This window comes from Oenanthe melanoleuca, chromosome 1A (assembly GCF_029582105.1).
Source record: "Oenanthe melanoleuca isolate GR-GAL-2019-014 chromosome 1A, OMel1.0, whole genome shotgun sequence".
NCBI classification, from domain to species: Eukaryota; Metazoa; Chordata; class Aves; order Passeriformes; family Muscicapidae; genus Oenanthe; species Oenanthe melanoleuca.
In genome coordinates, this window is record NC_079334.1 from 23,180,778 (window position 1) to 23,204,951 (window position 24,174).

Consider the following 24,174-nt stretch of genomic DNA (forward strand, 5'->3'; position numbering starts at 1 on the left):
AAGCAGCCTGTCAAACACCTGAGCATCTTCCTTCTACAGCTACAGAAAGGACAAACAGCACATTTCCATCCTACCACAATGAACTTTATTACTCCAATCATGTCTTATTAATCACAGATCATATACACACAGGGAAAACACACTCAGACAGGCATCTAAAAATACAAACAAAGCAGATGCAGTCATTAGTCCTCTGACCATGAAACTCTACATTTAAATGTACAGCTTTCTACACACAAAGCCTGAAGGCTCTGAAATTGTGCTCCAAGAAAAAAGGTCCAAGTCAAGCAAATAATTCCTGCAAGACAAATTATTGAAATTTTAATTAATATTTACAATTTTTAAATATTTTAATACAAGTAAAATAAAATCAGTTACAGATTTCTGTGCAACACACCAGAAACAAAAAAAATGTAGGGGACAGCTGCAAGTGTCCTCTATGTTTGGTTTTGTTTTTTTTTTTAACCTTTAATTTTACTATACTTGCTTAGTGTTCCAGTCTAACTCTCAGAGCATGACACTGAATATTAAAAGTCTAGCTGCAGCTTCTATATGGAGTAAAAATATTTACAGTCCCCACATATATTTTTAACTCCTTGTCCTAAATCAAATTACAGTTCCAGCTTAAAAGCATGAAAGAGAAGCAGTTGCCAGTGTGCAGAACAGCAGACATAAAATGGCAGGGAAGTGAAAATTTGTATGTTTGCTTTGTTACTATAAATAGGTTCCACAAAACTGTGGAATGTCACTACAAAGATCTGATATGTGAAGTGGTGAGAGAATGACGGGGACACCTTACGTAGCAGGAAGAGATATTTCAGGGTGTTAAAGCAATGGGTTTAGCTGCAGCTCTAATAGAACACACCACAACCTTCAAATGTCAGCTGTGTAGCCACACTGCAACAGTTCCAAGTCATATTACTCCACCCAGGCATAGCAGTTCATCTATCCTGGCCCTTATGGAGAAGACAAAACATATCTGAGGCATGAAGAATTGCCCCTGAAGTCACCAGCACGATGGCAGAACAGCTCAGGCCATAAAAAATACTGCACCTGTAGGTAACTGTCACAGTCAACAGCTTGCTGCCTCTCCTTTCTCTGACAAACATAGAAAGATGCTCCTACTTCACAATTAACAGTTAAACAATTTATAAAACTCTTTTTTTCTTTTGTTTTGTTTCTGACATTTCATATGTTCTACTGTGGCTATTGTATGTAACAGGAACCAAAGGCTGATTATATCTTCAACTGACAGGTCTCCTTCAATTAGCACACATACACTAAATTGACAAGATTCATAATAAGAAATAAATATAATAAGAAAAATATGAAAATAAATAGTAACTACAGAGCCATGCAGCAATAAAGCTAGAAGTGCATCATTTTCAAGTATTTAAAAAACTATTTTTTTCTAAACTGAGATTAGTGGTTAGACTATCAGGTAAAGGCTAAAGCAGAAATAGCATTTTTAGCTACCCTATACAAACACATGTGGATGTATGGCTGAATCTAAGGGGTTGAGATGTTTAAGTCTATAGACATGATTTAACCTTAGAAACACACATGGCAAGCACTTTGCTTCCTGAATTCAGTATCTCAGAAATCCTTGGGTTTTGTGATGGTAGCTGTGCTGGATGCAGAAGATTAACTACTACAAGCTTTGTCTAGATGATGATCAACACTGATATGCCAAAGCATAACCTGTGTTCTGTACTCTTAAATCACCAGCTGTCTCCAGTTAATAGCAATTCCTTTAGAATTCAGTCTAAGCAATGTCTCACAGACTGCCAAAAAAACAAATACTGCATTTTAGTTTTATAAAAAACATTTTTTCCACTAACCTTATGGCTAATAAAAATGTATAGTGACATGAAAGGCCTAATGAGATGATAATCATTAGCCTGCCTGCTGTATTACAGTATTTTTTGTGACATGCTGGAATTGAACCATGGCACACTCTCCTCATGGAGTCTGAGGATAAAATACACTCTCGTACTCTGAAATAACCTCGAGCATCCAACAAGCTGCACTTCCCAGCAAAAACTGCATCAGTGTTGGCAGCAGAGACCTAGAGCACGGAAACACCTCAGCACCTATTAAAGCATTAGAATCTCCATGCACAAATTCCATCCTCTTTGGATCTACACACAGTCATGTGTCCTGCAGCCCAGAACACAAAGACACAGAGGAGTTGGATGTGGGCACAAAAACTGGCAAACATCAGATACACTGAAGTGAAAAAGAAGCTCCTGGAAATTCTCAGCCTGTACAGCAGCCTCCTTCTAGCTTTCAGTGCAGGCAATGCCCTTTTCAAAGGATGCCTGGTCATTTTTCAGAGACACACACAGCACTAGTACAGAGAAACACAAGGCACATTCCCAGGAATTATCTACTTCTGCTTTGCCTGTTTGGAGAGATGTGACAGTCAAAACAGCTTTCCTGCAGAATTGTGCCATATAACAACCTTGCATTCTTGCCTGTGGTTAGTGTTTGCAGCCAGAAGCCAAAGATCACAATCCTGATGGATAAAACAACTGGCATATGAAGCTTTAAATCTTGCAAAAGAGAAAAAGAAGCCACATATTTTGCATAACAGAGTATTGCTACATTTGCCAAATGTCCCTCCCCTAAAAATTTTTGCTGTTTTAGTTAAAGATACTTTCCATATAACTTTCTACTCAGATGTGCATTTGCTACTGTTTCAAACAGTCCCTACAAGAGTGAAAAATGGGGTGTTTAATATTTCCCCCAAAAATCTAACAATAGCCATAACCTTTAAATTCGACTCTAAAAAATGACAGCATCTGACTGTTCTACTGCACAACAGAGTTCAAAGAGTTGAGAAGAGACAGCAGATTTTGTTTAACTTGTATTTTATGAGGACAAGAAGATGAAAATATCTCTGCATCGCTACAAAAAAATGCAAATAGCAAAAAGGCTTGTCTATTTGCACTGTTAGAAAATAGGCCAAAACCTGAATAAATATAAAACTCAGCTCTCTTTTTTTCAAGATACAGTCATTGCAGCTCAGATCACAGGTAAGTCAGCTGCAGGTGAAGATTTGCTTCCCACCATTTTTCTAAGGGCAATTGAGAGTTTTAATCCTGAACTAATGAATCCTGCTACTAGTAAAAGGTTACACGAAGTGGTAACAAGAAAGCAAGAAGAATTAATGAAGTATAAAACACAATTATTTTGAATCCTCTTTCACTGCCTATAAATGCCTTATTTCTTACTACAATACACTAATCTTCCAGTGGAGCAAAGCTCCGCTGTAGGTGGCTGGTGGTTTGGGAAGGTTAAGTGAGATTAAGTGTACTTGGTAAAAAAATGTTGAAACATTTGCCTTTCCACTCTACCACATAAACAAAATTCCACATGGGACAAAGTAAGCAATTCCCAGTTCTGTTATGAGCAAGCACAGCAGCAGTAGCACGACTCTCACTTTAAGGTGACACAAACGTGTCATTTCCCACTCCTCATATTTACAGTGTCCAAAAATCTCGTGTTGATGGAAGCCTGCAATGAAATTTCTCATTTAGGGCACCAATCTGTAGAATAAATCTTATGAGGCGTTTAGATTCAGTCAGGAGAACCAAAAGCACCAATGAGAGTTTGCCCACTATACAGCTTGTACTGTAAAACAAAACCTTTCACTTCTCCCACACTTGGCTGAGGGATTTTTCCATGGCAGTCTGCCTCCAGATATACAGGAACTGATCTGCTCACAGACACAGATCACAGGCTAATCTAAAGGAACATGTAGGAAAGCACAGTAAGACCAAAACAGAAACAAAGTCGATGCTGAGGAAGTGACATCCACACTCTGGATGTGAAGGTGAATTGGAGGTGTGGTGCCAGACAAGCTGTAGTCTGGTCCCATGGCTGAATGCATATTAGCTCTAGGCAGAATATTTTCCACTTTACTTTCATTCCAATTTAATCCAGCTCCCAAACTTCATTTTATGGTGCAAAGCAAGGCACAGCAGGCAGATGCAATCAGGAGCTTCACTTCAAAAACACATTCCTGACAGAAGCTGTAATGCAGATAGAACTGCAACCATCACAGTTCTCTCAAGAGTGTTAAGACTCTCCAGATGGAAAATAAAGGAAAGAAAAGAAGGCAACCGGCATCTGACATGGAAAGAGCACTCCAGCTCTTTTAGTTCAGCACCAAACCATCCTCTGGATTCCAACTTTTATACTTCTGTTGAATCATCATGAAGGACTGTGCAGGGCTTGGTTCCTGGCTAACAAACTCAAGAGGGACACACAAGTCCAGCACAGCTATGTTCCGTAGCAGATGACAGCAGAACAAGATTAAGTACCTCAGTGTTTTCACAGACAAGAGGTACAGACAAGAGAGAAGAAAGAACACAGGATACTTGCATGTTCCCAGCAGTAAAAAAAAGCCTATTCTGGAACTCCTGAAAATAGAAGTAAAGCTGTCATGGTGCTGAGATGCATTCTGGAGGAACATGGTCCCTAAACATCCTCTGTACTCCCCAGGTTAAAAATGGGATTTTTGCTTCAAGTATCACAATTTATCTCACATCTCATCTTCTCTTAAAAAATGGCCCAGGCAAATTACATTTTAAACATTTCCCTATGTGTAGTTAATTCCAGCTGGCAGGTATGGGTAAATTATACCATTACTTGGGAGGAACTAATTTCAAATCATGTTTAGAACAGACGTGTTAAAGTGGATTTTCTCCTTCGCAGAAAGGACCTTTTAATGTGTTGCCAGTGTTTTCACAGTGATACTTCACTAAGTGGTTTTCTTTGGTCCATCACAAAATTCACACGTAAGACATATAAATGAAGGAATGAAGGACACAAATCTGCAAAGCCTAGTAATTTAAGCTGTGTTTTAAATAAATTTAGGACTCACTAATTATTCTGGATGCCTTACTTGAATTACTTGCAAGGGCCTCATTTTCAAAAGGCCTGTAAGACAGACCCCTCTCAGGAATCACAAGTTTGGCCAGGCACACTTTGAAGAAAGCCAGTACTGAACATATGTTAATTATTTGCATACATATCCACCTAAAGCAAGACACCACAAAGAAGTCAGGAACATTTTCTTCTGAGAAGCATTAGTAAGAAGGCACAGTCACTGGGACACCAGTCTTTCATCCAAAAGCAAGTAAGTGTATTCTGTAGAAGCTCATATACAAGCTCCTCAGGTTAAAAAACAGACAACAGGTATGATATATCCAGACAGGACAATATTTTCTTTTTGCTTTGGTAACACAATTTTAAACAGGAGTCCCAGAAACCTCTTAAAGAACATTACTGCCATCCAAGCCACTTCAGCTGACAGAGTGCTGCTGACAGGTTCTCTTAATTCAGAGACAGAGCTGACAGTCTAACCTTCAGCAAAGTCTAAGTCACAGCACTGTGTCACATTACAGTGTGCACCCCAGAAACAGAACAAATGAGAAAATCCTCATTACTACACCATCTTCAAGTAAAGCTTCTGAAACAGGGCAGTGGGAAAGCTTTTGAAAGAAGAAAATACATACCAGATCCACTATATTTTACTACAGTGTTGCTTGAAACTGAGAGAACTTCAAAAATAAAACAATTGCTGTGTGGTCTTGCTTCAAATTGTTACCTATAAATCATCTAGTTCAGAGATACCAAAGCATGACAAAACTATTTGTCAGACACCTTTTTTGCATTTTTGGGGGAAGGAGGGAAGCAAAACAGAAAAATACCTTCTCCAACGCTAATCTGACAGTGAAAGCTTGACTTTAGGGTAGGTACTTTACCCACAAAAGTAAACGTTCTCTGTCTGCACAGATTTTGCCTTTCCCTGCAAGAAGGGCAATGGCTGATGCCCATAGGGCTCATTCTAGCTGTTTTCTAGCTATAAACATAAAAGAGGGTCCCTTGTTGGTTACTATCTTGCACACAATGCCTGGTTTTGGTCAGTTTATGGAATTTGTACACGCGAAGTTTCAAGTGCCTCAGTGGTCTGGGAACTGTAAGAACAGAAACTGCAGAGGCAGGAAGCCTGTTGAAAGAGTGATTACCAGCATGGTTAAAGTATATAAGGCACTTCTAACATAGCATGCTGTCCAGGAGACTGTGCACTGAGATGAAATGCAAGCCTAGTTTTGCAGTACAGTTACACTTGCAGCCATTGCTCTCTTCCTCAGTATCGGAGGTGGCACCAACACTTCAGAAGGACCAGGCAGGGTGGGACAGGGTGTGGCTCTCACACATGATGTTTTCCATGCAGAAGCAGAGAACCTGATGTTTCAAATCATATGGGAAACCATTCTCCACCAACAAACGTGCACGAAAACACCAGGGCAAAGAACTGAAGTGGTACTTACGCGGCATGATCCCTTGGCTCACCAGCTCCTCCCGTGTGCGCCGCTGCTGGAGCTTCAACTGCAGCACTGCACGACAGCGGAGAGAAGGGAGAGAAGGAAACCCATCAGTGCAAGAAACAACTGAAGAGACATTTTCAAATGCATCTTGTTTTCTTCTCTGGATGCCAAGGCACTGGTGAGCAGCAGAAGGAAAAGACCCCCTCCCAGCCTGCTGCCCTGCCCTGCCCTGCTGCAATTGCAGAAGTGGCCCCCAGCAGTCAGGTTTCCGTAGGCTGCTGCAGCCAGGGGGAGAGGAAGTTGCGCAGGGTCTTGGCAGGGTGATAAAAATCCACAAAGCCAGGCCTGTTTCTCAGTTCTTTCTAGAGCACCAACTGCTTTCCAAACCATTAATATTAAAAAACAAACAAAGAGAAACACCAGCTGACAGTCCTCCAATAAACACAGAGTGACACCCCAGCTGCTAATGACTCCTGAAAACTCTAATTACTATGTGCAGATTAAACGATATGTCAAAATTGTTGGTCGTTACTCTAAATTACAAGGCTGATTTCCTTCCTCAGCTCAGAAATTCACCTTCAGAAACATCTCGTGAAAGTGAAATACCACAGATACATCTAGAAGTGTCCTTCTACTACAAAATTAATCCCCTTATCACAGAATTTTTCCTATTTATTTTAGCACAACAGAACATATTCATGACCTGTGTGAAATGTAATTAGCTGGGTTTTTTCCTAGTGCAAATCCCTGGAATAGTCATAATTTCAACATTTAGAATATACAGCAGCTTCCCTTTAAACCATACTATCAAAGCAACATTCTAGATTGTTCTTACAGTCAAAGACACCTTCCATATGAAAATAACCTTTCCTGAGAGAAAAAAAAAGAAGAAAAAATTCACATGAATGTGTAGTCACACACGTCTCAAAATAGGACAACCATGGAATCTTATTTGCAATTAAGCCCAAATTCCTAAGTATACTCAACATAAAATATTATAAAATGAATGGCAAAACATCTCATCTCCCCTGTTTCAATTTGAATTTCTTTTATGCCCTTTGTATAGTCCATATAATAAAAGTCCACACGAATGTAGTGGAACCACTACAGAGCCAAACTGCTCTACAGTCTAACTATATAATCTCTTTACAACCCTTATGTCTCCTTTCTTAAGTACTTTGTTTGTCCAGTACATTAATTCCATACATTATATCCAAATTTCTATTGTACCACTCCCTAAAGTAAAGATAAAAAATTTAAGAAGATGCCACTTTGTCTACTCACAGACATCATCACATTTTACCTATTTCAACCTGCTATCTGCAGTTTGTATTTGACTAAGATACATCTTCCAATATGGGTTCTAGTAATTTTTTATGTGTAAAAAAAGAGATCCAAAAAAAGAGGTCTTCCTTTCTATGGTTGTTTCCATAGCACTTAATCACCCTCACTTAAATCACATTTAATGTTCTTCTTGGATTTTTCTGGCTTCCACTTCCATTGACTCTTGATGTACCTTTCTCTGAAATTATTTATGACAGTAAAAGGAGTACCTTCTAGCAGTGGAAATACCACTGTGCACACAGTGTGGAAACAAGTTACCTCTCTTCCGTTTCTTAAGACAAACCATAATTTCTTAATATATGCAGGAAACTACTTTCTTTTAGTACATGGAAGTGAGAGAAGGGAGGAGGATGTACAAGCACCATGGTAATTCTGTGTGGGATCAGCCAAGAGCCAGAAGGAGGAGGAGGGAACACAGAGGGGAAGGAACAGGCCCTTCATTTGGCTGTGAAACTGCAAACAGAAGTGGTAGTTCCAGACTCTTCCTCCCACCCAGCATGAGATCCCACTCCTACTTCTGTGCTAGTGTGAGGGCTAGCACAGCTCTCAGAGCTTCTCATCTGCTGGATTCCTTTCAAGGTTATCAAAACCCAAATCCACACGAGCACTTGATCTAATACCTTGCTGAGAGAGGCAGTGTCAAATCTCTCACTCCCCCATCATCTCTCACGTCCCCTGGACTGCTGGCTGTGCTCACAACAGAGACCACAGCCCAGTCAGAACAGGCACCAGGTTTTCCATTAGTGAGTTGGAGAGGATGACCACACAGCCAGGAGCTCTAATGGAACACCCAGGACCCCAGGTATTCACCAGCACTGAAGGTGGGAGTTGGACTTCATCCTTCCGACAGCACATTGCTGCTAAGTTATTTCTGCCCATTAGAAGCAGCCCATCAAATCTCTCATTGCATGGCATTACTAACCCTACTGAGCCATTTAGGGACTCATATCCATGCCCTAAATTAGCACATCTTACTAAATAGATATGGGCAAGGCACAGACCTATAGCACCAGGTCCATCTCCCCAGTAGATAATCTTATTACTTGTGTCTTTTATTTACACATCTAGTAGTGTGTGCTAGCCCTTTCTATCATTGGCTACAACCATTACCTTCCCTCACATTTCTAACCACACCTACTATTTCCCTTTCACCTCCCAGCCCGGGATTTTCAGCAAAAAGCTCTCCCACATAGGTGTGGCTGGCATTTTTTGCTCCTGGGTACCTGTATTGTCGCCTGTATTAATGGGAATTTTGCTCAACTATCTTAGTTTGCCTAAATGTTCTAAACCACTTTATTAATGTCACAATTTGTTCATCCACTAGTATTTGTTCTGTCCACATTGTTACAACCTCTTGCATGTGCTTCCAGACTGCACCAGGCTGATCTCAACCAGAAATACTTTTCTGTTTTCTATGATTACAACCAGCTCTTTATCCAATTAAGCAGTAGTTCATTAAATTCAAATATAATTCTTAAAACCAAAATGCACTATGCTACTAAGTTAAAGATGTTATAAAAGTCTGTTGCACCTGGACAAAACCCCTAGCAATCAAATTTCACTTATCCAAATGACAGAATCACATTTAAGCAGACCTGTTTTTCACAAATTGAAAAGCTGATCAGCGAGATTATACTGCTGTTCTTATACCACCTAAATTCTTGATCAAATTTTCCATAGTTTTTTTCCTGGAACTGACAGCAGATGAGCCACTCTTTACTCACTCACCCTTTGTCAGCAGTGATGCAAAATGTTATTCGTCTTTCACTCTTCTGAAGTCTCCCTGCTGTTCCCAGATTTATTAAAAATTACTCTCAGTCAGACTGCTAGAAACGTCAGCAAATGATTTAAAATTCCCCTCCTGACTTTAGTCTCCCGTATGAATTTTCTAAATATATCTTATTCCTTTATTAGTTACCATCTACTACCCATTTTCCCTACCCATTATATGCACCTTTTATTTTTAAACCATATGTCCCTTCACAGCACAAAACTAGCAACCGTCAAGAGAACTAAATGAGAGAGAAGAAAAAAAAGTCATTTTCAGGACCCTTTTTATGAACACTAAGTAATTCCTGGGATTTATGAATGTACATACATGTGTATTAAGCACAAGTTATAATGAGACATAAAGAGCTTTTTTTCCCCAATACAGCTTATTTTTGTGGCAGGGAGGAGAGCAAAAAGGATTATTTCAGTTCGCTCCTAAATACATTTTGGCTTAACTAAGTACTTGGAGTTCCCAATGCCATTTCATATATTTAGGAGATCACCTGTTTACATGTGCAAGTGTATGAATCCTATATATAGATTAACAGATGTCCCAAGCACCAATCCAAGGCTGTTGTACATGGAACTCAGCCAAAGGTCTAGAATGACCAGAGAAATTCAAAGCTACGCTAAGACAGACTGAAGTGTAAGTCTTTCAGTCACTAATGGACAATTTTCTACTTCTTTATCCCTGTACTTAACCTGTAAATTAGTTTTCAAATTAAGAATAAATCAGGTGATATAAAGAGTGGTGTATAACTGCTGGCTAGAAAATAAGTACCAAATTGATGCCCCTCTACTACATGCAGTATTTTGTGTGATTTGTATGCTTGTCAGATTTTCCCACTCAAAGCTGGGCATAATTTATTTATTTCACAAGTATGAAATGTTCTCTAAATTTTGACCAATGTTTTTGTATCACCAATGGACCATTCCAAGAATTAGTAAAACATTCCAGAGAAATCAGGGAGCTAAGACAGAGGACGACTGCCAGCAGTTTAAGAGGAGTGGAGGAGAACTGCAGTGGTGGGAGATGTATTAAGTGACAAATAATATTGTGATACAGCTATTACAAACAGAGTTACCCTATTAGTAAAATACAGCATGTCATGATTGTTTTGTGCTCGTCTTAGCATAAAACTTTCTCAGCAGGGAACCCACAGGCATATTCCAGAACCAGCTACTCACAGCTGGTGGCAGCTCAGATTTAACAGTATATAATTAATATACAGAGCCTGTGTCCATAGGGGCACTTTCAGGACAGCTACAACTGCATTAGTAGTAAGCAGAAGCAAGAACAAATATCTCTGATGAGCTAAGATGTTTTTTGCAGCAGCGTCCCTGCTCTTCTATTTCTAAACCACACTGCATTTAGAAGTGCAACTAGAACTACTGCAGAAACTAGACTGCAGATTCTGCATCTCAGCATTTCAACAGAGAAAAATACAATTAAAATCTCTTTTCAAAGACTTTCTCACATACCAGGACAGGTTTGTGACAATAAATTAATAAAACATTTTGCATTTCCTGTTTTTTTAAAAACTAGCAAGAAGAAGCAGATGGCTGTGAAGTGCAGCTTGTGGTAAGATCTTGTGCATGTTATATTGAATACAGACTTACTGACAAAGGGAGTCTGTGCTCACATTTCTACAAAACCTTTCCTGCTAAGGAATCCCAAGCGATACTTAAGGTCACCCAACCAAGGTAATGATTAAGCACAGCCATATGGTGGATTACAACAGGGACAGCATGAGCAGCAGTGCAGATCAGGAAGGAAGGAAGGCTGCTAGAGACAAATGAAACCCTATAGAGGGACTGAGGGAGGCAGAACTCCCTGGAATTCAGGCTGGGATACCCATGCAAAATGGGAGAGTGCAAGACATAAACAAGAAAGGCTGTATACTCACAGATATAATTTATCTATTTGGTAAATTCAGTGAAAGAAGCTTGCCTGATAGAAGAATTCAACCTTGCAATCCAATAACTAAACCATGAGATTACTAGAACTACTGAAGAACAAGTGAAATTAGCCTAACTTCATTATCTAAATTGAGGAAAGTGCAAGCATAAGTAAAGGCAGTAAAAAGCAATTTAATGCTCATTTATTTGTACATTGTTCAGCACCTCTGGAGAGCCCATTCTGAAAGCACTGAGCAGCTACAGCATCCTCTTAACTCACAAGGAAGCACTAATACAGCACAAACTGGGATAGGAACTTGCCAGTTAGTTCAATACCTCTACCTTTCTGCGGTGCCAAAGGAATTTCAGAATTTTCACTGGCCTGGCACTGAGCAGGTCTGACCAAGTTTACTTTGTGAGGGTCAGAAACTATGGGCTACGGAGATGTGGCTTTAGGCCACCATTTGCAGCCCACACATACCTGCCAGTTTTCAGTCCAATGTGTATAACATTATATGCAAGCAAGTTAATTATAATATGCAACAATAAAAGACAACTTTGAGGACACAGGGTATTTGCTGAACAAAATTGGCACAGCTGTTTGTGCAGAACTGGGGCCTCTAGCTCAAATATCACAGCACTGTGTAACTACTGCTTTGAAGGATGAAGCCACCTTTCCTCTACTCACCACTCGGCCAGTAGCCCTTTTAATTACACTAAGAAGAGAAACTTTTTTTCCTACTTTCTGATTAAACAGTCACATTTGACCAGAAGCAAATGCCAAATTCAGCTTTTGAATATGCAGCACACCAGCTGTTGTTTTCTGTGGAAACTATATCCTACTGAATTCAATCCCTTGGAGATGTGCTAAGAAAACTTTTTCCTCACACCAAAATATGGCCTCTGAGCATTTTTCAGCTGTGCCAGCTTACAAAACAAATGCTGACTTGCATTAGATTTTTCATGCAGGAAAATCAACAGGAAGCCAGATTAGATTCACCAGCAAGGGCAGCACCTATAAAACTCCAGTTGCAACACCCTTCTGTACAGAAGCAGCCAAGGCTGTCAGTGTACCAAATTACATGCCCACAAGAAGGGTAAGAAAAAAACTGCTGTGATAGTTTGTGATCAGTGAGTGAGAATACAATGGTACAAATTAATTCTCAATTTCTTAAATTGCTGAGGTGGATTACTTTTTCTGTGTTAGAGTTGCATTTTTCTGGTGCTGTTGACAACATACCCCACACCACATGTGTGAATGGGGGTTACCAACAAAGAAAAGCAAACTTTTGGGGCCTTTTTAAAAGGCAATTTTCTGAGCCTAACAGTATTTTAATCCACTAAATCCATTTTATTCCCCACTGCTGATGGGGAATACATGCTGGCTTTGCATTTAAGCAGACTGTGCAGTTAACAGAGAAGCATTTAAGTGAAGCAGACTGTAAATGACACCCAAACTGCTGGGATTATATGACAGTTTGCTACCCTGGGAAGGCTATGCCAAAAATTCATGTCCCTCTGTGGGTGAAGGAGAAGCAGCAGACACACTGTTGATCCTCACAATTTGCATCCACTGTTGTTGGGAGCAGCAGCCATATAGTTTTGTTCATCTCAGTGCATTTTAAAGTATAGCTTGAAGCAAGTCTGTGCAAAGGGAGAGTTAAGCTGAAGTTCATTTCTATACTGTTTGAGACTATCTCACATTTCACTACATCTTTTCTCTACTGAAGTAACAACAGCTGCTATTAAAATGCAGGCAGCTTCCTCTGCTCTTCCTTAGCAACCATGCTATGGAGAAAATGGGAGTTTGGGAGGGTAAAGAATAGAAAGAAAATTTGGTTTGGTTTCTTCAACTGTTACAACAACTTTTCATACTAGAGGCAAAAGCCACTTATTTATATTCATGCTGTGGTCCTCCCTCTGTGAGCAGGATTGGGACTACTCTCCCTACACCCAAAGAGGAGGTCTGTGAAGTAGATCCTGAACAGGAAACAAAACTGGGATCAGAAGTAGTTCTGTACTGCAGGTTCTGAGAATGATGAGAGTAGATTTCTTCACAGAAACGCAGAAATCAGCACGTCCTGCTGCAACATGCCGAGATGGAAAGGTGCCTTGGACCAGTTTGGGGAACACTGCATCACAGGCAGGTCTTGTATAGAGGACTTGAAACTTCTTTCATGATCACCTCTTATTTTTTATTCTCTTAGAAAGCTTATGAAAGCATTAAACATTTGTACAGATGAGAACAGGAATATGATTCTGCCTGATGTAGACCTACAAGTGATTCTTAAAAAACAGAACAGTTTTTTCACCTCCAAAGCAACAACTTGAAAATATGGCACAGTGGATGTGCTAGCAATAATCCAAGGATGCACCGGGGGTCATATCACACCAGAGTTGGTTTTTTCCATCCAGCACTTCTAAAAGCCTTCAGGCTCTCAAACACTCAGCAGCTTTAAAAAGCAGCTGAAAAGTACAGAAAAAAACAGTGACTGGTCAATTAAGAAAACAAAAAGGCAAGAGAAAGAATAAATTAACTGTCACTCTCAGAACAAGAAGGACTTGTTTCTTGATAACATCACACTCTTCAAAGCTTCTACAGCTCAAAATAATCTTGGGTCATATAAATTCATTGACATGACAAGCAGCTTACACATGCCTGTCAATTGTCTATATAAGCAAATTCCAGAAGACTGCTTTTGGCTAGAAACAAAAAAAACAGGTTCAAGGCAATAGTCCTTTATTGTTGGGGGGATGCCACTGGAAGAGAAATATGAAATAGGAAACATTTTAAAATATGTTTTCAAAGGATGATGGAATACTGCATTTTCTTTTAATGAGTCAATGTTATGAGGCATTAAGTAGTTCTCTTAGTGGAGACAGACAGATTCTTTGATACAGCTAATTTAGCAAAATCAAAAATCCCAACTTACAGAGGAAAGTGGTCCCCAAAGACTATGAAATCAGAAGCTCACAGTCAAAAGTAAAAGGATCTATTTCCATTCTCATATTACCACAAGACTCACAAAGAGCACAGAACAACAAGCTACCTCAGCAGGCCATACTTGAGGCTTAATATCAAATTTGATAAATGTAGAAATCACATTAATATTAATTAAAAACTGCATTTAGAAGATTAAACCAGCATTTACAGCAATTTTAATTTTGTTAGGACACAGCACTATACAACAAAGAAAATCAGTAGCACCATGCAACTACCAAGCCATAATATAATCTAAAGACAGAACAGTTACTCCTGTTAATAGTTCTCCAAGTCAGCATTGGCTTTCGGGGTAAAATGTGGAGATCCCAGAGGAAGAAGCAGTTCATAGCCTTAGAAGTTTAAAGTTTACTTCATTATTTTTCAGATTTTGTCTCAATATTGCACACAATTGAACGTACTTATTTCACAGGAGCTACTCATGTATGTGATTCCAATTAAATGCAAATTGATTATTACCATGAAAGTTATGCTGAATTTTGCAGGGTCCTGTTCATGTTTATTTAAAATTAAAACTAGCAGTTGCTGTGCATTGTACAGTATTTACCTTTACCTTCTTCCTTCACGACTTAACTCCTGCCAGTAAACATTTCCAAATGTTCCATTAAACATTTAAGATTTAGGGGGAATTAATGCCATTTTATTCACTGCTACTTTTTAATGTAATGCCAGTTTTGTCTTCTTTGATACTAAAATTTTAAAATCAGATATGTTTTTTACTATTAGTGCATAAGTGTTTCCATTGAACACATAGAAGCCCACTCTTAACCATAAAATCTTGGTACACCTATAATCCCTATCAGCACTTACTGAAACTGTTAAAATACAACTTTAAGAAATTCACCTGAAATACAAGTAACAGGGTATATTTTGTAAGATATGCAACATGTAAAAATGCACAACAAGCTTGTCAACAGGAAAAGTTGGTTTGCTTTCTGTGCAGGGTACTGATTCTTATAAAATCATTCTGTCTCAGTAGCACTGGCTAGGTGAAAACCAAGCATGTGAGTAGCTAGGCACATATCCATATCCATGGAATCTGGCTACCATGCATGATCCAACAAGATGACCTGTAACAAAATACCTAGGTGGAAAGGTCTACCTAAAATTGACCCTGGTATCATAATACAGTAAATATTAACTGTAATCAGTACTTGTTGATGCCATCTGTATATCCATTGTTACTATTTATAGCTGGAAGAGAAGTCTTGAGGAGGGAAAAACAGAGAATTTCCCACCTCCCTGTGTAAACTTGAGTCACAGTCTATAGTGATTTGTATTTTTCCATGAAACAATGCACAAGGAGGAACTAACATTGCCCTTAACCAGCTTGCAAAGAAGACCCTGAAAAGAAATTCTCCCAGATAATTTAACATGACATGGCAGATGGGGACAAATGAAGAAAAAAGAAGGAATGGGTAGATATATCCTGACAATTAGATCTACAGCTGTCTACCAAGGTGACAGTACAAAAGGTGAGCTACACAAGGGAAACACAAGTTCAAAACCTTTCCATTTTTTTCTTGGAAAGACAGGGATCTCTCTGCCTATAAAGAACTCCAACCATTTAATTTTCCATAAAGATGATACAAGGGAGTTGTTTATAATTTTTTCCAAAAAATTATACAGAATAAAAAACAAACCCAGATGTTTTGAGGTACATCAGAAACCGAACAATTTTTCATTGTATTTAAAACTCCCAGTTCAAGGCATGTGTTTTTGTGGGTTTCTTTCAAGCAGAAAGTCAAGCACTGAGACAGTGCCCATAAAACACATGATTGATTAGATATGTTTGTAACACTAAAACTGATGAGCAAACCTTTCTGTGTCCCTTGCAGCGAAAGAGACATGGTCAAATACTTTTCCTTCATAATTCTCCTCCCATACTTCAGTTTCTACTACAGCAGAGTGCTCCAGTGTACAAACAGCCTCACAGATCAAGGTCACAAACTTCCTCAAACATTTCTGAGACTGGTTTTGGCCCAGTGATTCAGCCTTCCTTCTGCCACAGGGCACCCTCTACAGATAGAGGTCAAAAGTTCCCTTCACAGGAATCATCAAATGGTCAAAACACCACAGAATTTCTGTGGCAACAGCTGGGACATCTCGACATATGAGCTGTGTTTTGGGGTTTTCCACTAAAAGATGGAAAAATTCTGCATTTCCAGAATTTCCATTTTGGATTTTTAACCACCTAAAGATCTTTGGTTTACGGAAACCAAATGCAAATGAGAGCAAATGTGTTTTTCCACTAGTAGTAGAAAAAATTACTTAGAAGTATGCAAATTTAAATGCAAAACCAGCAGTTCTTTAGAAGAAATAATTAACTAGTTATACAGGGAACTCAGAAAGTTGGGCCTTATAATTTTAAATGAGCTAGCTTGAGCATCTCCCAGCTTCAGCTGCTTCATTGTGCTGACATTATTTCGTGGGACACAAAACAAAAGTGGTTTTGTCCAAGCTGCATATTGCATGCAAAACAAAGACTCAGAGCATTCCCTATCTAGTTAGCATTCCTTTCACCAACTTCTATCCAAGCCCCAGCATTGTCTCTTAGCCAGAATTTCAGGTGGATGCTAGAAGGAATTACCATATTTCTTTAACTCATGGTAGTTAAAAACATCTTTGCTGTCTTCTCAAAGACTGCAAAGAACACACATCACAGTTTTGGCATCTGAGGCTCAAAAAAAGATCCTGGCCTCTGTACTCCAACAGTCTGACATCTTCTGTATTGTTTAAGAATAAATTCTATCAGAATTCTGTTGCTACTTGTAAAAAAAGTTGCAAGATTCAGCTGTGGCCATTATATCATTCCATATTATAAATCAGTTCCTCCACAGGAGCCCAGTGTGGAAGCTGATCCCCAGAATTTGCATTACACATAAAAAGCACATCAAAGTCCCTCAGAATCTTTTCACTGATGATATAACATCTATCTACAGTTTTTTACCTCCTTTCTCGATGGATATTTACTGTCTTTCAAAAAAACTTTGGGCTACACATCTCCAGGAGTGACTGCTGTAGATTTTGCCATGAGGGAAGATCCACAGCACTGAATAATTCAAGCTATGAGGCTTAATATGCTATCATAGCTCTAAATATTTAAATAATATAATTCTGTGTAAGAGATCAATCAGCAAACCAAACAAACCCAGCAGTCCAGAATGGCCTGCGTGACCACTGACTTCAGACTGGCGGACAAATTCTGCAGATGTTTCAAATGTTACTGCTGGCTCAGTGCTCTGCTGAAGGGCACAGAGGGCACTGCCAGCAGCAGCAGATCACACACACTGCAAGATTCTCTGCAAGCAGCAATGGAGGTGGGCTTTCACTCACATCCTGAACAAAAGCAAAGGAAGGGCAGACACGTTTCCCTTGTGTCCTCCCTCCAGCACTGAGGAGGGAGGTGGCTGCGGGGGACAGCGTTTGCAGCTGTAGTTAAGATTCACTGTCACATGTCAGTCCTGAAGATACAATCCCCACTCTACACTGCCTGCAGTCAATGTGACAGATATTATTAGCATCAGTAAAAGAGTCTCTCAGAGGCACACAAAGGTACGATTAGTTAGCATCTACTTCTACAATGTTGTCTTCTGCTTCTGAAAATGGAGAATTTGACATTGGAGTGTGGAAAAGGGCTGCAACCAGCCTTAGAAGGACCTTCACATCTAAGTCTAACACAGAAAGAGGCATGAACGCTTAGGAAGGTCAAAGTGATTCAAAAGAACATCTACCAAAGTAAGAAACAGAACCCACAACAATTTGCAGGGACAGGTTACATATTGCTTGCAATACTGATCAAATTCTGCAACAGGAGCTTCTGGCTTGTATTCTGGCTTCCAACATTGCTGCGAGATTTGCAGAGGTGATAACCAAAGATCACACCTACTGCCACATTCCATTCCTACAAAAAACACAGCTATAGTCTCCATGAACTTACTACTGGAGAGACACTGAGCAGCAGGAAGCTACAGAAACTCCACACAGAGAAAGTCAAAACTAAATCTCTTCCGTCAGCATCACTCAGCTCTGCCCCCAGCAACCCAACTGGGCAGCACTGTGTTTGTGCCTGACAAGTGTTCCAGTGAGGAAGGTTACCAAAAAGATGTTAAATGTGCCAGCTGGTACAGCAGAGTTGTTATGGGAAATGCCCTCAGAATGGTGACAGCCTTTGAGCTGCCTTTGGGCACAGAGACCACAGAATGAGGTCTTCATAAGCAAGACTGCAACAGATGATTCCTGTCCCTATGACGGAGAAAAGTCCATCACGGGCACTTCCACTGAAAATTCTCAAAAAGCTGTATTTTTAAAACAGGTTTTCTCTACGGCTGTTTATTTCTGAAATCCAGTTTTAAAATAAGATTGTCAAGAAAGCCTGGATTTCAACAATTTTCACTGTCAATTTTGCAAAGAATTTATGTCCCAAAGCAATATATTCTCCTCCTTACCACCAATTTCTTTCACATTTCTTGTTAGCTGCAACAGGCCAATATACTTTAGATGGCAAAACTGCAGGCTGGTAAATTCAAACCTTTGTTCACTCAAAAAAATGTTGATTATATTATTTGCACAATAAACTCTGACAGAAGATTACCTGCACATTTCTACCCATCTCATCTCTCCTGAATAAACTCATGAGCAAAAAACATTTTGTAGTTCTTCTTAGCAATCACCATATTGCAATGTATTTCAGCTACTGCAGGTCTGATCTTACTTTGGAGAGATACCAGTAAATATTACATAGTGCCAGGGAAAAAAAATTATCTACTTTTACTAGCCCAAGTAAAAGAAACAAACTCTGAATTCTGTTTCATGTTAATGGCCTTGGGCAGATTATGTATCCTGCAGAGCCTCCTGCAAGAAAAAGCAGCACAGTTTGCCCCACAGGCTCCTTTTAATTTGATAAACCTAAGCCACATCAAGAGTCATATCCCATTTCCTACCATAGGTTGCAGAGGCTCTTGCCAAAAAATGTGCTGCTTCTACATTTTGGACTGAAATTTATTGATGCAGCAGGTGACAAAAACAGTAATTCAATTCTCAGAAAAGACTCAGAGATATGGGAGTTGGAGCATGAAATGAAAGATCTAAGCAGGCACTTATTTTTGGTATAGATATTCACTAAGTTGTTGATCAATGGCTTGCAGATGTGACTGCATGATGAAAAATCAGGTGACTACTGACAGATCTTGTGGATGATAAAACTACTGAGATAAGATTTACACAGGCAGCCTGAGATGGATCCAAAAGCAGAAGGAAAACCCACTCCTGTCACTGACCCTCATCTTCAGGCAAGGACTTCAGAAAATTCTTCTGGGTGCAAAGAAAGCAGTTTTAGTTTCATTATCACAGTTCCATTTTCAAAAAAAGCAGCTGCTTTTCAACAGCTCCTGGGAAGTCTAAGCATCAGTGATTTGCTGTTTAAAAGTGTAAACAGAGATGTTTACTTGGTAAAAGAAACAACAGATAATTATGAAAAAATCAATAATCTGAAAGCCACACATGTGTTTTCAAGCTTTATTAATGTGTCCCAGTTGCTGGGATTATCAGTACCTCAGCACCACTGCCACTGAATATGAAGCTCCGTTTGATTGTGAAGAAAATTCAGTTGACAGGGCAGGAAAGAACTTACTGGAAATTTTACTTAGTATCATTACTAGTTCAAAGCATTGTCTGCATAAATGCTACTGACAGCTGTGCTCATCGCACCACACCCAGTTTCTACTCTTTTTTGATTTCTGCATGTGTTGATCTTATATCTTTCTCCTTGCTCTTGCAGGTCCAAGTCTGCAACTCTTTCCTTTCAGTATTACTTTGCACTACAGAAAGCACTGTAATAGTCATTTTTGACAAATTAAGTAGATCACAGTGTGGTAAACAAGTTAGCCTCTGTCCCTCTCCTCCTCCTCTTCCCATTCCCAGCATGAAAATAGCTAAGGCTAAAGCAACAGCTGGGGATCATTACACTGACAGGAATAGTTCAGTAAACTGCAAGAGAGGAAGACATGTCATATCCAAAAAACCCAAAAACACATTAGAGCACGAGGACTGAAAAAACATGTGAATTCAGCTCCAGGGATAATGCTATGACTCTTCTTCCACTGATAACAACTGACTTACAAATTCAATGTTAACCCTTTCCCAAAACGTTCCACTCATGTCACAGATTTAAAAAATATCCCGAAATACCTCAAATGAGACACACTGGCTATTAAGCAAAAATACATTTAAATAGACAGTCAACTTCAACTCACTTCACATAAATACATCATTATCTTACCTTCACTGTACCTCTTACTTTTAAGCATAGTCACATACTGTGGTTGCAGCAAGAGGATACAGGAAGTGTGGTGTGCCTCTGGATCTGCCATAAGAAACGCCAGAGCAGATCAGCTCCGCGTACATTCAACACATTTTCTGTGTTTTAATGTGTCAGAGCACTATTTGCATAACTAATTCCAAAGAGTGGGATGCATTAGACCATTATTCAGAAAAGCATCTGTGTGTTTTGTGACTGGTTTCTGACACTGTTTATCCATGAATTTGCATTGCTCACACATCTGACAGCAATTTCAGGTCCACTCTGAAGCAGGGAGACCCAGATCACCCTTTACAGAAAAATGTCACCCTGCATTCCTGTGAGATGCCTTGGGTGCAGGGGCCGCCCTCTTGCTGGGGATCTCCTTGGGACTGAGAGCTTCCAAGTCTACTCCTGCAGGTTTCCTGACCCCTCCTGCATGAGCTGGGGCCAGGGCCAGCTGCATCTTCAGATACACACAGGTCTAATGACAATAAGGTCTAGATTACTCCTGAAGAAAGTTAAATGCTAACAAACACTTGCACGACTCCTGATCTCTTCAAAGTACTAAACAGATATTAATAGTTTAATCAAAGGCTAAGCTAACTCAAATTACCTCCCATTTGCTGTGGACCGAGAATGTGCACACAGTTCGTGCAGATCAGATGGCATGCAGGAACTTGTTCCTGTGTCTGGGCCCTGAGATACAAATCTTGGAAAAAGACAGGTGATTTTACTGTCAGGCCCCGAGTCATACTGCATGTTTTTGAAGGGAGGATCTTGCAAGAAAAAAAAACAACCAAAAAGTGTTTTGTTTAAGAACAACAAATTAAAGATATAGCACAGAAGTGGAAAAGTTGGGATTTAGTTTTGGAAGTACTTAATTCTAAGCTAAACTCACATGAATGCTAACTGGGTTTTGAGTAGCTTTCTGCAATTTCCTCTTCATATCTCTCATGAAGGGCTACTATACTGTTAACTGAACTAGGAATTGCAAATTGGGTTCTAGTATTTGAAGACTAAATCATTCCAAGGCATTCTTGAATAGAAAACATGTTTATGGATTCTTGAATTCTAGGAATTTTGCAAATAACTGCCCTAACACATACTTTGAAAAATACAAGCTTAAGTTCTTTGACTTCTGCATGTCAAATCCAATAATGTGTAGAAAGGACCACCAGTTCCCAAACTTCAATGTCAAGTCCTAATTCAAAAAGAAGAAATAAATCAGATTTAGGAGACATCTGTTTTCCAGAAATCAAGAAATAAGATGTAGTCTATTCCAGATAGCTGATCCTCATGAGAACCATTAAGAGAACAGATAAGCATTGTCAGGGTTAGTATAGACAGCCCTTATTTGTCCAGTTTTATTCAGAGTGAGGAAGAGAAATGCATTAATTTTCTGTCTTGGTGACAACAAAACAAAGCTGTCCCATTTTTAGGGGGACCAAAAACTAAGGCACAGCAGTCATTAGTTTCAGCTCAGTGCTAGTTCTGGACTTCCATAAGGGTTTACACGTGGGTGCATCCGTTCCTCCACTGCCTGTAAGATTTGGCTCTGCAAACAAAGTGCATGCTACAGCAGAAATACAGCAGGCATCCCAAGACTGCAGGAGACTTGAATGGAGCAGCAGCAAAGCTAAAAGGTTATTTTCTTCATTTGACAGGAAAGAAGCTGGCAGCATCTCTCTTTCCTAATCTCCATTTGGTAGCTGGTGGAAAGCAGCTTTCCTTATCACATATGACATTAGAGCATCATGAATTAGCCATGGGGTAGGCTAATGGTACTGCTGGACTTTGCAGAGTCAACATAGCTTTTCCAATAACCAGAATTACACAAGATTTCAATGGCCTTAATTCACTTCAACTTGAGACAGCAACAAATTTATATATATCCTTTTTATATTGATTAAAGTAAGAAAGAATTGTTTTTTCCTTGTTGTTATCCCACTATACAGCTTGTGATATTTAGTGACTGGATGAAAGATTTATCCTGGTACATCCAAATGCAAAATGCTCACTTCTGTGAAAACCAATGCTTACAAATACAGTTCTGGCTTTTTTAAATTTTGGGTTGTTTTTTAACTCAGAAGATTGATGTGCTTCAGCTCTATGTCTCCAAAGCAGATAAAGAAATCTGGGAACACTGCCTATACTAATGGATTTATAACTCCTGAACTTGAATTTGAGGACTGTGACTTCAGTTTTCTTTTCCTTCTCCATATTTTTTCAACAAAGAATATTCCAATGAAAACATGCAACAGAAATACTAATGTTTTTAAAAATTAACAACAAGCTAGCTCTTGATAGATGTTAAATAGGCTTGGTAGGGGGAGTGACAGCTGGAGGCAGAAACCCAATAGTCCTGTTTGGCAGCTCCAGCAGGCCTAGACTACGTACCAGAGAAAAATCCTCTAAATGCAACTATTAAAATCCTCTTGCACATGCTGACCATCTTTATGCAACAAGCATGGCCTTATTCTATCTGAATTCTTGTCCTCAATGGTTACCCCTCCTTTATCTTGCTTTGCTGTCCAAAATGTCAGAAAGTTATTTTCCCCTCCATTCAGATGACATTACTCGCTCCTAAAATCAGTCATCACCTTATTCTGAGGCCACTGTACTCCAGATCATTGTTCCCTTCTGCAAATTCCTACTAAAATTTCACGTGTAGCTAGACAGATCCAGTATTTCTGATAAAACATAAACCTTGCTGCTTGCCATTGCCTTTTTGTGGTGTTCTGCCATTCTCCTCTGTGATCTTTTCCCACTTCCTGCTTGTTGATAGTTATTATGCTGTGCACTATGAATGGATCACTGCTTGTTTTCATCTTCTCAATCATTTTCAATTCCTCCAGATATCCTTTTCCTTCTAGATATCACTCCCTGAAATCTGACTTGTCTACATAATCTTCCAGAACTGTTAAATCCTCATTAAAAAATCAAACATACTTGTAGAATACCATTAACTAGGACAAAATCATGTTTAGATACATACACAACACTCCTTGCACACTCTCAAACAAGAACATACAGAAACTTAAAACATGGTACTCTCATCTTCTTCAAGGCAGAGTGGCCACTCCAGAACAAGCCTTTACACCTTTAATGAAACAGCCTTTAAACATTGCCCACAAGAGGCCTAAAGATGTAAGGGAGAAGAAGAAATTTTAAATTTGAAAGTAAAACTTCCGAATGTGAGTGAAATTGTCTCAAGGTCCCAGCACTGCAAGTCACTACAAACAGAGCTCCAGGCTTGTGGAGTGACGTGCTTGAGCGCCCTCAGGGACAAGAGGTCACAGGAGTCAGTGGGAAACCCAAAATCTGGACTATTGCCCAGAAAACAAAAACCAGGGAGATTCAATATGCAAAAGGGGGAAAATAAACAACACCACAAAAAAAAAAACCAAAATAAAACCCCCACAAATTAATTATACAGTGCCTACAACAAAGAAAGCAGAGCCTGCTAACCTTCTCGTAAGCTGTGGTATGAATCCTGGTATGTGCTTGAACAGCTCTTC

At 39.4% G+C, this 24,174-nt stretch overlaps 1 protein-coding gene across 1 annotated transcript in view; it reads right to left on the reverse strand.

Moving 5' to 3' along the window:
* Window positions 1-24,174, reverse strand: part of MRTFA (myocardin related transcription factor A) — a 92,821-nt gene that overhangs the window by 23,900 nt on the left and 44,747 nt on the right. Inside the window, exon 4 of the mRNA XM_056481806.1 lies at window positions 6,345-6,410. Within this exon, the coding sequence (XP_056337781.1) occupies window positions 6,345-6,351 (7 nt within the window). The 5' untranslated portion in view covers window positions 6,352-6,410. The remainder of the gene's footprint in view (window positions 1-6,344; window positions 6,411-24,174) is intronic.